The following is a 15986-nucleotide window of genomic DNA, read 5'->3' as shown; positions in this document are numbered from 1 at the left end:
GCGTAAAAATCGGTTTCATTTATTTTAATGGATTTTTTTTTATTTCAAATAGTGAATTAATGTCATGTTCTTTGAGCCTTTCTTCCTTCTTATTCAAGTAGGAATGTTAAAATATTGATAAAGATAAGAAAATAGTTATCTTTCTCTTTAAAATTTATTTAAGCTTGGATTTTGCCCAATTGAAAAGTTGATAATCCGACTTTCTCAGTGTCATGTTTCTGTCCAAAATCACTAAACGGAAAGAATAAAGGTAATTTTTTCATTTGGAGAAAGAAGCATGTTTTCTGATGAAATCTATATGCACCTGGCCATGCTCCAGAGTTCAGGAGGTTTAACTGAATGAGCAATTGCTTTCTGCTTTCCCTTTGTTTCCTAGCTACCGAACAGGGGTTACATCTCTCGTAGTCGGCTGAAAATTCTTTCTGACGAGAACAATTATATAAATGTCATGAAAAAGATGTTATCAATTTGGTTTGTTTGTTTTTTTTTTTATCTCCTTGCAGAGTTTTAGAATTACCTTTTTTGATGGGGGATACTGCATTATTAAAGATAAGGAGAGTCCTTAGAGACAGTCTCCTGGAACAGCGCCTGAGATGCCCCTGCTCACTCGCTTTGCAACTTCAAGCCAAAGTGGAGCCAAAGACAGTGGGAAAGGTTACACGTGAGCTGTAACCAAGCAAAGAACGCTCCAGCAATACACACCAGATTACATTTTGCACTGGTAATAGGAGCTATTCTTCAGGAACACCTCGGACTGCCACTGATTTATTTCCTACACGCTCCGCGCCCTAGCGGGAGTGATGCTTGACTCGCAAGGTCGCCGAGATGTACACAGCAACACCGGGGCCTTTGAACACCCAGCCTGAGAGGCACAAGAAACCTTATTGAGAAATACTTTACTGGTCCTCACCTTCTGCACAGTAGCCCATGCATCCTGGGGTGGGCTGCAGGAGATACACAAAGAAAGTGCCGCAGTTCCTGACGGCGATGGGGATGCGGAACAGGCAGCAGTCCCTGGTGCCCCCAAAAACCTGCCAGGTGGCACAGCCCGTCAGCCTCTTGATCTCCCCAGGAGCTGGCAGGGATTCAGACTTCAGGGACAGCCACACCGGAGCTTGTGTCCCGCATTTGTTCATCTGAGGGTGCACAAAAAAGGAGCCGTTTAGAGCAAGAAGCCGTTTACAGATTCCTTTCAGGAAAGGGAAGGGGATCTTGGAATCAGAGAAAAAAGTCTAACAAACACTCAGGAAAGAAGCATTTGATATGATCAAATTGATATCATTTGATATGATCAAATAAAATATAATTGAAAAAAAAACCCCAGAAAATTTGGAAATGGAGTGACTACAACCAAAAGGACTGAGATGAAATGAGGGGTAAATGACCAAATGAGTGCAAATGACCAAAATTTGCCAAAACTGTGCCAATTAAAATCCTGAAATCATAGAAGAAAATGAAACAGAGAGGCAGGAGAAGAATTTGAAGAAATGAAGCATTTAAAAAAAGAAAAAGGAAAAAATTCTGGTACCAAGTGAAAATAATAAAAGTGAATGGGATGACAGGAATTGCAGGGAAATGGAATGAAGCTTGCCCAAATAATCCTCACTGAAGTGTTGAAATCAGAGAACAAAATCCAACAAATGCTCTGGAAAGGAGATACAATCAAAAACAATGCAATTGAAAAAACCCAGAAAATTTAAAAATGGAGTGACTACAACCAAAAGGACTGAGATTAAATAAGGGGCAGTGCAAATGACCAAAACTTGCCAAAATTACTCCAAGTAAAATCCTGAAATCAGAGAAGAAAGGTAAACAAAGAGAAAGGAGAAGAACCTAAAGAAATGCTAAACAAGAAAAGGAAAAATTCCGGTACCAAGTGAAAATAATAGTGACTGGGATCACAAACAGTGCAGGGAAATGGACTGAGGCTTGCCCAAATAATCCTCATTGAAATCACAAGATTTCATTCCCTTTCCTGAAAGTGGAGATTACTAAAACCCAAGAGCCTGTGTGTGGTGAACCTGGAGGGTCAGTGAAAAAGCTGTATAGGTGGGGATAAAAATGTCTTGCTCAGTTTTGAGAGGTGGCTTTACACAGATAAAATGCTTAAAGGACACAATAACAGGATTCCAAAGTATTTTCCTCTTGTTTTGGTTGGTTTGTATGAAGAAGATGAAAGCATGAAAGCAGGCTAGATCCCCTGTCTCCAAAGCAGCTGCCCTGCTCCTGACAGCTCCTGCCCTTCCAGCAGACACTGGACATGTTTGTGGGGCTGTACCTCTCCCTCACCCTTGAGCAGAGACATATATGAAGGATGGACAAAACATATGTCGAGGATATGCATGACTTAACTTTCTAAATTTTTTTTTAATTTTATTTTTGCTTTCAGGCTTTTATCTATTAACAAATTCCATGAATACAGAAAATCCCAAAGCAGAAGGCATTGGTCTTAAATGGTTTAAATGACAGCATGTTGAGTCATGGCCAGGGGAGACTGATTTCCATTTCCCAACGTAGGGATGTGTGTTCAGGACTCTCAGATCTGATCTGCCCTCTGTACCTGTCAGGTTCTCTCCCCTGACTAAAGGAACATGGTTCTCCAAAGATGTCTTTAATCTAAGCACCTCAGTGAGGAGATTAGGTGTAATCAGGGTCTTATTAAATATACAAAGCCAATTACAATGACTCATTTTTCTGCACCATTACCTAGCATTTGCCAATATGCAAAGCACAGGGATATTTGAGCTAAAGTTTGGAAATTATTACCGAATACTGACAATAATTTGCTCTCAGATATCAGTCATATTCAGCAGAGTGTGACTGCTGCTGTCACTTTGAATTTCTTCAGCCAGTGACAGTGAACCATCTCTACTAGTCCAGCTCAGGGAACGTGATTCCTCCCAGTGTGAGTGTTTGGCTATAAATCACATGGGGGGGAAAAAAGAAACCAAAACAAAACCCATCATTTTTTCCCAATGGCTAGGTTTGCTGCTTCACTTTCAAGATCGAAAGTTATTTGTGCCAGCAGGGGAAGCGGTGAAAGTCAAAGGATAAATTTATTAAGTCATGCACCAGTGCCCTCCTGCAGTTTGAGTTGTACCTGGGAGCTATTCAAGCCAGGAAGCAGGGGCAGGGGAGAAGGGGTGCACACCCAGGAAAGCAAGGGTAGCTGAAAAACAATCAACAACGTGGCACGACACAATATGATTTCCATTTGGAGCTAGTTATTGTCAAGCTTCTGAAAACAAGGATTCCAGAGAGACACCACCGAAATTGTCCAAGGTTGTTGGGTTTTTTTCCCCTCCTGAAAAGTGGCAGCAGCTGAGCAGAGAGGCTGACCCTGCCTTCCCTCTTTGGTGTCCTGGTGGTCTTGCAGGTGGCACTGGAGCCACACAATGCAGCAGCTCTCTGGGGAGGAGCAGCCTTCCAGCACTGTGCAAGCAAAAGAGAAGGGCCAACATAAAAATTCTTCTAGGTGGAATTTTAGACCAATCCATTCCTTTGCTTTCTTTAAAAGCCATGCTGGGTGTAAGTTTAGAGTTTTTTTTTTCTGTTTGTTTATTTACAGCTTTAAGGGACATGGGTGTTTTCTGTGCTGGTAAAAATACAGATGATGGGAATATTGCATCCTGGTGAACTTCTGACCTAGAGTGCAAGGAGTGGTGTGCAGAAGCATGCTTCCAAAGCATGCTCTTGAGCATACACTTGTAATGACCTGGGAGGGTGGAAAGAGCAACACCCAGAGAAGCAGCATGGGAGAAGAGAGAAGGATGGAAACTGAAGCTCTGTGGTCTCTGCTTCATACTCATCTGGATGTGATGCCTGCAGCCTGAATGTCCTTTTACACGAGGAAACCACAAACTTCAGTGCCTCTGCATGTGTGAGTAAAGATTGCTGGAACATTCTTTCTGAAATTGCAGTAAAATGCAGGTATTAGTGAGTTCACCTTGGAGGTATTTGGACCCACACAAGCCAGAAGAATTAGTTATGGAGAGCAAGCAGCAGGGATGAGTGAGCTCTGGGTTTCAATGGATGTGTGCAAACTCAGAGAGTCTTGTAGGAAATGGCTTGGTGAGGAGGCACAGCACAACCTACCTATCCCAACTGAAAAAATACTCTTACAAGTCTCTGTAAAAGAACTTCTGTTGCTTAAAATGACTTATAGCATCCATCTGGTGCTGCCTTTACCAATGTAACTGGTGCCAACACGTCAGCCCAGTCACTGGGCTGCCTCTGGCCAGGCACACACAGTGCCTCAGTTTCTCTGGCTGCTTGACCTTGGGCAAATAACAAATCACTGACTCTGTGTACCTCACTTTCTTATCTCTCAAGCAGAGGTGGAGGTGGCTGGGATGGCAGTAGCCTTGGGTGCCTTGCAGCAGTGCTGGGAAGATAATTCATTAATGAGATACCCATCTCTCTGCTGTGCTGGTAGCCACGTAGACAAATAGATGTGAAAGCATTTTGGCTGTGAAAAAAGGCAGAAAGTGATCCATACATAAAAACGGGCCTGTATCTCTTGTTAACACAGAGGAAAAACTGAAATGCTGGAATAAGAGGATGGTGATTTCCCCCCTCTGTTTTTATCCTCACCAGAAGTCCGTGAGCCATTTCAGTGCTGGAGAAAGTGTGGATTGGCATCACTGACATCAGAGTGCAGCTTTCTGATAAACCCTCACAGGGACCTCCTGCATTTGCCCTGGCCAATCTTGCACTGAAACCACTTGAGTGAGGCAGTTTGTTATGTAACATGCACAAATTACAAGCAATGATCAACCCTTACAAGGGAAAAAGATCAGACTGTGAGACAGCAAGTCATTGCAACGAACTGTAATACAGAATTACGGGCTAGCCAAGGAAGAATTTTGGTATAAATCAAATATTTCTGTTTTCCTGGCAGCTCTATGACACACATGAATTTATTTTCTGTTATGAGCTCCATGTGGTCCTTCTGAGTCAGGCAAGTTGCCACACACTAGCCAAAAGGATTTGCTGCATGAAGCCTCTGTGAATTAGAGGACAGACATGGGAAGGCAAGGAAAATGTATATTCATGTGTTCAACCAGAAGTAGAGATAAGAACAACAACAACAAAAAAATACAACAACAACAACAACAACAACAACAAAAACCAAACAAAACCCCAAACAAAACAAAAAAGCAAAGAAACTTAGAAGAACAATCTAGGAGAAAAGGCTTCAGAGAGCCAAAATTTTCAAGCCCCCACTGTGGCATGATTTGCATTGAATTTTGTAGCTGTCATTTGGGAGAGTAACCAGAAAACTGAATTCAGAAGTAGCAAATGATTGGCATTTAAAACAGAGCATTTACCTGCAATGCCTGCAGTCACTGCTGCTCTAAGGGTATTGGAGAGATGTGGGAGCCTCACACCCCACTCAGCAGCATTTCCAAAAGGAAGGAGGAATTACACAGCTGCCTCTACAGGAGAGCAAACTCCACAGGTTCAGGCATCCAGTGGCACAGCTTGCACAAAGGAGAACTTCTCCAGCACAGGAGGGACACTTCAGGCTGTTGGCAGACTTCTTTAGTATCTTTCCTTACTTTATCCAGTCATAATTAAGTGGTGGTTTTAATCTTCAAAGCATTTTATAAACCTTACCCAATTAATCTTTGTAACACCTCTACATGGCAGGTAAATCTTCATTAAGTATTTTTGATTCCTGATTAGGCACCAGATAATAATTTAAATAATCCAATTTAGAAAACCTAAAGAACAAAAAGAAAAGTTTTCTCCCTTTGCCAAAACAAGAGAACAAGCCATTATTGTTGAATCCAATGATGTCTCCTTCCATTTGCTTGGGGTTTGGAGTATCAACCAGTTTGATTGATTGGAAACTGTGGTTCTTCATAATTGCACAAAGAAATCAAGCTCGATTGTTCCTGTCACTTGGGTGTTGCTGAAATTATGCTGTTAAAAATAAGTAGCACCATATGTGAGGAATGCATTGTTTTAGTTGGATGGAGATGGAAGGCTTTTTGGTGTGCTGCTGGTTGGCAGTTAAAGAATTATGATTTTGCATCTGTTATCCACTCAAAACTTTACTTTAGCTTTTTTTTATTATTATTATTTCTTTGTAGTTAGTTAAAGTAAATAAGTTTGGGGTTTTTCTTATTTCAGTCTGTGGCCAAACTCCACAGAAATCAGTTTACGTCAGGAATATCTGTAGTAGCAATTAAACTGGTGCTTGTCTTGTTTTTCTTTTAAGCACATGCCTCTGAACAATAAAGGCTATAATTGTAATTTCTACAGAAGGGTTTTTGCATGTCTGAAAAACAAGCAAGAAAAACAAAGGCTCTTCATACCTAGCATTATGATTTGGAATATTCATGTAAGTGTTCAAGAAAGAATTACAGATTAAATAATACCTTGAAAGTGTAATTTGCTTTTAAATTCATAGAACAATTGCAAATCAAAGTGGGGCTGGATTCAGAGCAAATAATAATTGAAACAAAATAATAAATTAATGGCATGCAGCTGAGGTGCTGTGTTTTGATTCTGAGTATAAAATGTTCTAGAAGAGGTTAAAGAGGAGGGAATGAAAATAAGTATGGAAAAATAAATCTGCTCCTCTAGGGACTAACATATTAAGCATCATGAGCAGGTTAGATTTGACACGCTTTAACATGACCTTGTTTTATACACCAAAGATTAGCATTTAAACCTGTGTTTGATCCTAGTAGACATGCAAAAAAGTAAACCTACATTGCTAAAAATGAAACTATTGAGAGAATACCAACTCTTACTACGTAACACATCCTCCATTTACACAAGCATATTTACAATTGTACGTGAATTTGCAGCATGTTCAGATTTGGAGAGGGTTTTGCTCATTTAGAGGATGAAATTTCTGAAGAAAGATATAGGAAGTTATCTTGATACCCCATCACAGGCAGGTATTACTGGACATTTCCCGGAGTCTCATATCCATAAGTAACCTGTAGAAAATCTTGCTACAGAATTGTGTGTGCCAAAAAATTACAATTATGGGGCTGGATAATGGTAGAGAAATTAATTTAAATCACAGAATCTGTGAGGCTGGAAGGGTCCCACAAGGGTCATCAAGTCCAAGTCTTAGCCCTGCACAGGAGAACACCAAGAGTCACATCAAGTGCCTGAGAGCTTTGTTCAAACACTTCTGAGCTCTGTCAAGATCTGTGGATCACCTCTTCCTTGCAGTTTTTGGAGCTGTGACCACTTCCCTGGTGAGCCTGTTCAGTGCCCAACCACCTCTGGGGAAAGAACCTTTTCCTAATATACAACCTAAACGTCACCTGACATAATTTCCCATTCCCTCAGGTCCTGTCACTGTCACCACAAAGAAGAGATCAGTGCCTGCCCCTCCTCTTGCCCTCAAAAAAAAATTGAACAACCCGTGTCTGAGCCCAGAAGTCTCTGAACCAGGGGTTGCTGGAGATTGTTAATGTGCAAAAGTGAAATTATTCCCCTTTCCTACCATTCCTTCCAGAAAAAGACATGCTGGTGAGGACAAGCACCTGGGACCAGTGGAACTTCTCCACAGGAAGAAGAGAATTTTCAGCCCATTTCTGGTTTGCTGTGAGTGTGGTGTGGCATTTAAATTTGCATTACAGGCAGTAGAGTGCACTGCTCTGCTGTAATCCGTAGGTTGATCTTTTATCTGACTGTGGAGCAGATCTTCAATAACATTAGTGTGTGATGTTCCCTCACATTTCTTTTTAGTGTTTGTGCCTCCCATGAGGCTTGCCCCTATTTACATGTATGCAGGTGTATGCATATACCCTGTATTATTTTAATTCAGAAGTTGGAATTTCTGTAATTGATGTATGTTTTCCCATATTGGCTGTTAAGTACTTCTCTGTATTTTCAATAGATTTTCTGTTGAGCTTTAATTTTTCCATCTTTTGTTCTTCCTCTGAAGGTCTGACATGTCTTTGCATTTTTTCTTGCTTCTTAATATACTGCCTTAATCTTAGTATAATATAAGCTTCACTATACTTTTTTCATTCCCTGTTTTTGCCCTTCACAGAAAAGCAGTTCTTAAGAACAAACCTTGATCTGTGCAGCAACCCTCAACACCTGAGGATTCAAAATTTGCAAATTTTTATTGGACTTCTACTACAATATATTTTTGGATAGGGAAGTGGTTGTGGCCAGGATTGCATGTTCAGGATCTGGTAATTGCTGTGCCTCCTATGGGAGCAGGAGGAGAAAGGCAAGGAAGAAATGGAGGGAGGAAGGTCAGGATCATTTGTTACCTGCCCTGAGAAATTCAGCAGGCAAAGCCTAAATTGGAAAGCTCTTTCAATCAAAAACATTTTGCCACTGGAGGAATAAGTTTATGGACAGCAGTTGGATTCAAGGGATGGCAATTTCAGGAATGCAATTAATATTTTCACTTTCTCTGACATAAAAGCTTTTGGGTTTTTCTTCTGTCTTTTTTTTCTGCTTTGTAGCTTGTGTGGTTTTCTTCTGTCTTTTCTCCCTTTTCCCCCCACTTTTTTATTAAATGAGTGGATGCTCGTTTTTCATTGGAAAGTTTGCTGTGCCCCTGAGCTGTGGCACGGCTGCATTTTGGGGCTCCCACAGCCCCCGTGTGTGACCTGCTTCTCCTCCCTGTTGAATCCAACACTCCCTGTGGTTATGAAGCAGCATGCAGACAGGGAGATATTTTTATTGTGGAGGTTTATTTCATGGCAGGGTTCAGAACACGGGCACTGAGAGGCTGTCTGGAGGATCAGGCTGTGGGAGCTCCCCTCCCTCGTGTCCCCCAGCAGGTGCCATTTGTCCTCCCACACTTCTCCCCTGCTCCAAATCTCCATTCTGGCTTAAATCCCTCCTGAGCTCAGCTGGGTGACAGGAATCCTTACCTACCAGCACTCTGAATTAAGAAGTTAATCTCATCCATTGATAAGCAGCTAATTGTATCTGGCCAGTATCAACACTGGGTATATATTTTACAAGGTGCTGGCGTAATGTACTTTTTAATTCTGCGGCTGTATTGTCAGGCTTTATTTGGTCTTTTTTTTCTCTTCTATCTGTTCAGGGTTTTGTCTTTGACTTTTTTAATTAAAATCAGCTCGCTCCAGCCAGACTGGAATGTCCAATAATAACTGCTTATTAAGGAGTGGAAGCTGCACAGTTATTAATTTAAATTATTTTGTTCCAGAGGTTTTGCTGAAATTAAATGGAAAACCAAATCAAACAATGATTTAATTAAGTGGAAGAGATAGAATGTAGAGGCAGATTTAGAAGGTGAAGATCTAAAGGAAGCGTATTCTTTCAGTTTTGACATCTAACAGATGTAATCCTTCATCAGCATGGCAAAGCAGAGATTTACTGTCATTCAGAGGATAATGAAGAAACCAATGGCAAGAATTATGTTACAAGATAAGAAACTAAACTAATGAATATAGCTTCACAAACCTGAATGAAAAACTCCAGAGAAGAGATTAAAAGAAACAAAGCATGCATTGTTAGAAAGCAGTCTCATACAGCTGAGCATTGCTACACACTCAGAATTCCTGAAATATAATGAAAAATTAAATAATATTATAGAATATATATGTATACTTACAGAGCAACCTGGAAAACTTCATAGTGTGTTGAGATATTTAAGGATGCCATGAAATGAATCTTTCAATAATAATCCCACCAATTTATTAATGTCAATTAAATTTATAGTTTATGTATGGAAAGTATTAAAAATTCTACATAAATAACAACTATCTCTTAGCATTCACTACATGTTAAATTTTTAAGATAAACTTCAGTTGTGATGAGTTCACAGGTCCCCTTTGAATGGATATAAAATGTTCTTGCTAATTTTGAGAGGGTTCTCCAGCTAGAGTAGAATCACCCCAGACCAAACACCCTGGCACTCTAGGTTGAATATTTCGTCTTTTAAGTGTTTTATGGTAATTAGTTTATACTTTTCTGAATAATTTTGTTTATGTTTGAAATTATGCTAACCTCCTGCAGTTGGGATATTTGAGGTGGCAATGACTTTAGTGAGGGGCTCAAGTTGCTCTGGCAACAATAACTGCAAGTTAAACATTATTGTCATACATATTAAACACAGATAAAACCAGATAATTATTGTTTTGTCTCTTTTATAGAGAGTGATGAAGGTTTTTTTGCTCCACAAAGCCATTAGCATACTTATGAAACTAAAGAATGCAAGAATTGATTCAATGCAGAGAGAGATTCAACTTTAGCTTTTCCTTCAGTTTCCTCAAAGAGTGCTTTAAATATTATTTTTTCTGATTTCATCAGCAGAAGAAATCCCTTATAATCCTCATAATAATTTATAGGGAGAAGTGTCAGGTTGCAGAATCCATTCTTAAAGCCATACAGTTGCTTGAGAAAAGCACAGCCTGAGGTGACATACAGGGTTTACTAAAAATTTCTGTAGAGTTGCAAAACATCTGGTTTTATGTTGGAATATTTCCTAGCCTGGTTAAATATTGGCTGTTCCATAGGGATCTTGGTCTCTGACTGATGCCCTTGCATGTGATAGTGGTATTGTTGGTTCTGATGGTGGTGGTGATGGTTTTGTTGCTGTTGGTTTTATTGTTGTTGCTGTTATTCTTGTAATTATTTGTTGCCCTGATTTTTGAAAGTTTTAGGTTTTCTTTTATAGTTCTTTTGAAAGTTCTCATAAAACTTCTTTAGCCTTCTGATAATGTTTACAAATTTGTACTGGAGTTCTCACACATTTTTCATGTAAATAATGATTGTTTTGCATTCTTCTTTGTAAGAAGAGAGAATTGATGGACTTTTGGTTTGACCAGTGTGGTTGCAGAAGTAACAATTTCATCCTCCAATCCACTGTCACTTTTGGAATTCTAGATATTTTGAGGTCAGAAATAAAATTGGGTCTTTTTCTCTCTTAAACTTACCAAGCTTCTGTGTACTCATTTTATGTTCAATAGCAACATCTGAACTTTAAAACTTTCAAAGAACTATAAAAGAAAACGTAACACTTTTAAAAATCAGGACAACAATTATTATTATTATTATTATCATCATAATTCATTATTCAAGTGGTTTTCCCATTACGCCCCACCTAATCCACACAGTCTAGGGGCAGCACAGAGAGTGACGGGGAGGAAAAGCCCCCCGAGGGTTTATTCCAGCTCCCATGGGGAGTGCTCAGGTTCTGCTGACCTCGACACATCTGGTGGGCATTTCCACGGGCCGCTGGCCGAGCATGAGGCGGTACCACGCCGGTGGCAAGGAGTGGTCACACACCAGGTCCTGGCTGGCCGCTCGTTGCAGCTCCAGGGAGTCGAAGCTGGTGCTCCTGTGGGGGTTGCGGAGGATGCGGTGTCCCCCCGGCCAGCACTCGGGAGCTGGGGAGGGGGAAGAGGGCAATGAGTAATTAGTTCATCACTTTAATTCCACTGGATGCTGCTGATGGCTGCTTAAATCCTTGTCTGAGGTTGGAAATTGAGGGTGTGTATTCTACTCCTCTCTGCCAGAGGTGGGGCAGTTATCATTGGGCTGTTTTCTTTATCTCTTCTACAAACCAATCCTCCCTTCAGGAGAACTCTTCTAATGGGCCATTAATTATTAATTATCTTCTGTTCATGGCCAGTGAGTGTCCCTGCATGGCTGAGAAAATTCCATCATCCCATTGGGAGATGCTCCACCCAGAGGAGGAGCCAAGCATTCCTACCTGGATACAATCTGACCTGGGAACAGCACAGCAGCCTTTGCCCACTGCATTCCCAGGGGAGCAGCTTTCTTCCCCCTGCATTCCCAGAGGAGCAGCTTCCTTCCCCCTGCATTCCCAGAGGAGCAGCTTCCTTCCCCTGCATTCCCAGAGGAGCCCAGGCCCATCTCCCCCATTCCTGGAGCTCCAAGGAAAACTCCCCCCTTGTGCAGGATCCTGCTCCAGCAGAAGCACAGCTGGCACTGCAGGAGGGCTGAGCCCCCCTGGGATGGGGCTGAGCCACCTCCCTGACACACAGGGGGTCAGGCTGTATTCTGACTCTGGCAGTGGTTTGGTTTTTTTTTGTATTATAACATTAAAATGTTTAATTCTCCTAGTAAAGAACTGTTATTCCTATTCCCATATCTTTGCCTGAGACCCCTTTAATTTCAAAATTATAATAATTTGGAGGGAGGGGGTTTACCAAATTTTCCATTTCAAGGAAGGCTCCTGCCTTCCTTAGCAGACACCTGTCTTTTCAAACCAAGAGAATCCTATATCATTTTATGTTCCAATTAGTTTTGGGACTGGGATAATTTTCAAGGCAAACAAATCCAGATTTAAATATATAAAGGTGTAAGTTTAGTAATGTAAAGATTTTAGTTGTCTAGATTTTCGTCATAACTGCATCAGGACCAACCCCCTTCACCTTTTAATGTGATTTCAGCCTAATTTTAGGGATTAACATCTGAGTCTCTCCTCAGAAATCCAGTAGTGTTTTGAGGTTCCAAAGCGTTTTGACCTTTGAAAGTACGTGGGGTTTTATCTTAATTTATTACATGCATGAATGATTTAATCATGATATAAATTGATGCTCGAGTATGAAGTGCACTTCATGTGCTTTTAAATATGCGCTGAGAAGATTCAGAACAAGAAATGTTGAAAAGAGAAAAAAAAAGAGAAATGGTGTAAAAACAAGAGTAAAGAGTTTTGAGAAATCGGCTCTGGTTAGGCCTGCAAATAGTGAAGCCAAAGGTCAGACTCACTTGAGCTTGGCACAAAACCAAACACATCAGGGCTTGTGTGTGTGCATCTCAAAGTCTGAACCAAGCCTGCTGCCCCTTGGGACGTGTTTGTTTACTTGCCTGCCCTGTTTATTTTCATACATCTCTTGAGTTTTTTTACAGAATATTCATTTCTTTTCTTCTCATCTAATAAAAAAAAAAAAAAAGCCTTGAGGTAATTCTGTTAGGAGTCGTTTATCTCCAAAGAGCTGATCATGTAGCAAAAATGGCCTTTTGTGGTTGTCTGAGCCATTCCTTGACGAGGCCAGGTCCCTTTTCTCCATGCCAGCACTGCAGAGTGGGCACAGGAGGGGACTGAGGTGGAGCTGCTCTGCTCTGTGCCTCAGCAACAGAAGGCTCAGCTAATTTCTTGCTGCAGTAATCTTTAATTGCTAATGATGATGTAAGAGGCAGAGGCCACATCACAGGAATTGCACAAACCGGCAGTTAGCAAAATCACCTCTTTTCACTAAATAGAGCTTATTTATGTGGCACCGTTGACAGAGACCCCTCCCCATAACTTAATTTTTCAAACGTCACTTTTCAGATCGTAACTCTGCTTTAATATTGCGCCAGTGGCACTCTGAAACACATTTATCATTTTTATTTTATTGACAAGATACTCAGAAGGTCAAAGTCAATCCATTTATGGCAGTATTTTTAAAGATTATTTTGATTGTGCCAAAGGCAAGGCAATGGTATACAAGACAAATGGGGACAAAATGTAGCGTAACGAAGGCTTTATTGCAATTTTCAGGGAACTAAACTGTCAAAGCCATTGCAATTCCAATGCAAAATTTTGCTGAATTAATACAATTGCCTTTTTAAATAAAAAAGAAGTGCCCTAAGCTTTTATTTCCTGTAGGTAAGAGACATTTCAGAGAGGGAACACTTGGAAATATTGCACCTCTAATTAAATCTGGGATCAAATTCCTTCCCTCAGAAGTCCTTTCTGGAGACCACATGGAGACTGTCCTTTGCTAACTCCCAGCCCAAGGGAAGAAGTGACATTTCAGCAGACCAACTATTTTACAAAAATGAAAAGTTTACCCTGTATTTAAAACCCCTTAAAAAAATGCCGACTCTTGCTGACCCCTCCAGTACCACTCAAGGCTTCAGGAGTAATGGGAACAGAATCTTGGCTCCTGATGCCTTTTGCTTGCCTGAATTAGCTCCTGTCTGAACAAAAGGAAAAGGAATCTAAAAGCAAACAGCTCTTTGCATGGTATTGCCACAGGAATCTTGCAAGGACATTGCAATATAATTAATTGCATTCACTTTCTCAATAATAAAATATCAAATAGTGCCTTTAGATGCAACTAATAGCCTTCTGCTTGATATGTATTAGTTATAATCCAAATTCACACCACGTGTTTTGGTCTTACCAGTGATTAACTACTCTGTCTAAACAATGCAAATATATCAGACACTGACACATGGCTAATTATTTTTCATCCCTTGCATGGTTTTGTTTGCAGTAGTTTAGAAAAGGCTTTCTCACAGCACCACCAGAGGAGCTGAACGCTGCAGATGGGCCTGGCAAGGCCAGGGAGACACTTGGAGGAGCACAAGAGGGAGACCCCCAAGGTCCCTAAGGAGAGGGGTGTTCACCCAGTAAATTTAACAGGATGTGGGACAAAAAGCCATGTGCTTAGTCCCAAAGGAGCCCTGGCTCAAACAGCCACCTCTGAAGGGTGAAATACCCTGAATTCACTGCCAGAGTGTGTTATGTACCTGTGCCTGGGTTTAGTTGTGCTGGCAGGCTGTCACTGGGGAGGCAGGATGGCAAATTGATCTGCTGTCACTCCCCTGGAGCCAGCCTGATGGATTTTGTTCCCTGCCCGACTTGGGGCAGACCCAGGCACACGGAGCTGGTGGCACGAAAAGCCTCACCCAGGTTTTGCAGCGAGCCATGAGCAAAGCAAACCCTCAATTACTGAGTTCCCCCTGTAAAATGGTGCTTATTATGGCCCCGTGACAGGATGATTGTAAACTTTAACATGCAAATTGCAGGCTGTGGTGCGAGTTAATTACCACTGGCTTTCCTGCAGAAATAAATGAATAAAGGCATCAATGTAATCAGACTTTATTATAAAAATGTTATTTAAAAGAAAACAACAAGAAGTCACAGCTGAGCCCTGTTGGTTCTTCATCTGAGAAATGCCCACTTGTACCTTATGGTGCTGCAGCTGCATTCAAGTCAGATGAAACCTTCCTGTTCATTTTTAATTCAGGTGCAGGTGTCAAGCTTATGGACAGCCAAGAAGTGCTCAACATCCCTTCATGTCCACATTCATGTCTAGTATGGAAGCACTGCTACTCTGGGCTATGAAGATTAGGTTGTCTTAAAAAGGAAATATTTGTTTTATTGAGAGAACAAATTTAATTTTATCCAGCACTATTGCTATTACTACTCTATTTAAGCACTATATTTAAGGGGCCCATGAGAAAAAAACAAAACAAAACAAAAAAACCCTGGCTTTTTAGGGAGCTGGTCACTATGACCATTCTGCTTTCCTTTAGGAAGATTTTTGTGGCACTCTATCCAGAGCTGCTGGAATTAAATTCTGGATGTACCCGGTGCTTTAATCTCTTGCAAAGATCTGCTTCTTGAACTACCATCAGCTCAATATAGGCAAAGAGCTATTGCTAACACATGAGGATTTGTTTGCTTTACCATAGACTCAACAGCTTTTATTTTTTTTAAATGTAACAATTTTTTGTCAGAAAGTTGTGGCAAAGCTACATGGAGTAGCTCCTTTTTGACACTGAAAGCAAACAAATAATAATACCTGCTTTATCTGCTAAGTGAAAATGACATTGGAGTAACTTTGGTGGTGTGATAGAGCAGGTTCCTTGGGGAAAAGCCTGTCTCCATCGAAGCCATGAGGAATGCTGCTGTTAATGCCTGGATATTGGGAGCCACCTGTAAATGTGTGGGAAAGGAGGAGCAGCCTGTGGGCTCACTGGGGAGAGGAGAGCTTCCTGCAGAAGGCAGAAGCATCCAGAAATATCCCATGGAAAAGGAGCAGGAGGTGGAACTGAATACACTGCTGTGGCTCTCAGCTAAAGGAAACATCAATGAGACCACAGCTGGAGGAAGATATTTGTGTCAGCAGGTGCTGGGGACAGCCTGGAAGCCCATTCTGTGCTGGCCAATATTGTACCAGGTGGCAGTGAGGCTCCAGGTACCAGGAAAGGTGAACACAGAGCATCACTTTGGGATACTCGCTGCTTTGGGATATCCTCCCTACCCACACATTTAACAC

At 41.1% G+C, this 15986-nt stretch overlaps 1 protein-coding gene across 2 annotated transcripts in view; it reads right to left on the bottom strand.

Moving 5' to 3' along the window:
* LOC110480621 (von Willebrand factor D and EGF domain-containing protein) overlaps nucleotides 1-15986 on the bottom strand; it is a 186957-nt gene that overhangs the window by 134371 nt on the left and 36600 nt on the right. For both annotated transcript variants that reach the window (XM_085584840.1, XM_085584839.1), the window contains exons 2-3: nucleotides 11167-11351; nucleotides 911-1136 (exon numbers count right to left, since the gene is read on the bottom strand). In XM_085584840.1, the coding sequence (XP_085440966.1) occupies nucleotides 911-1136; nucleotides 11167-11351 (411 nt within the window). The remainder of the gene's footprint in view (nucleotides 1-910; nucleotides 1137-11166; nucleotides 11352-15986) is intronic.

This window comes from Lonchura striata, chromosome 7 (assembly GCF_050655825.1).
Source record: "Lonchura striata isolate lonStrDom1 chromosome 7, ASM5065582v1, whole genome shotgun sequence".
In the NCBI taxonomy this organism is placed as follows: domain Eukaryota; kingdom Metazoa; phylum Chordata; class Aves; order Passeriformes; family Estrildidae; genus Lonchura; species Lonchura striata.
Note: the sequence above shows the minus strand (reverse complement) of the source record. Positions and strands in the feature narration are given on the sequence as shown.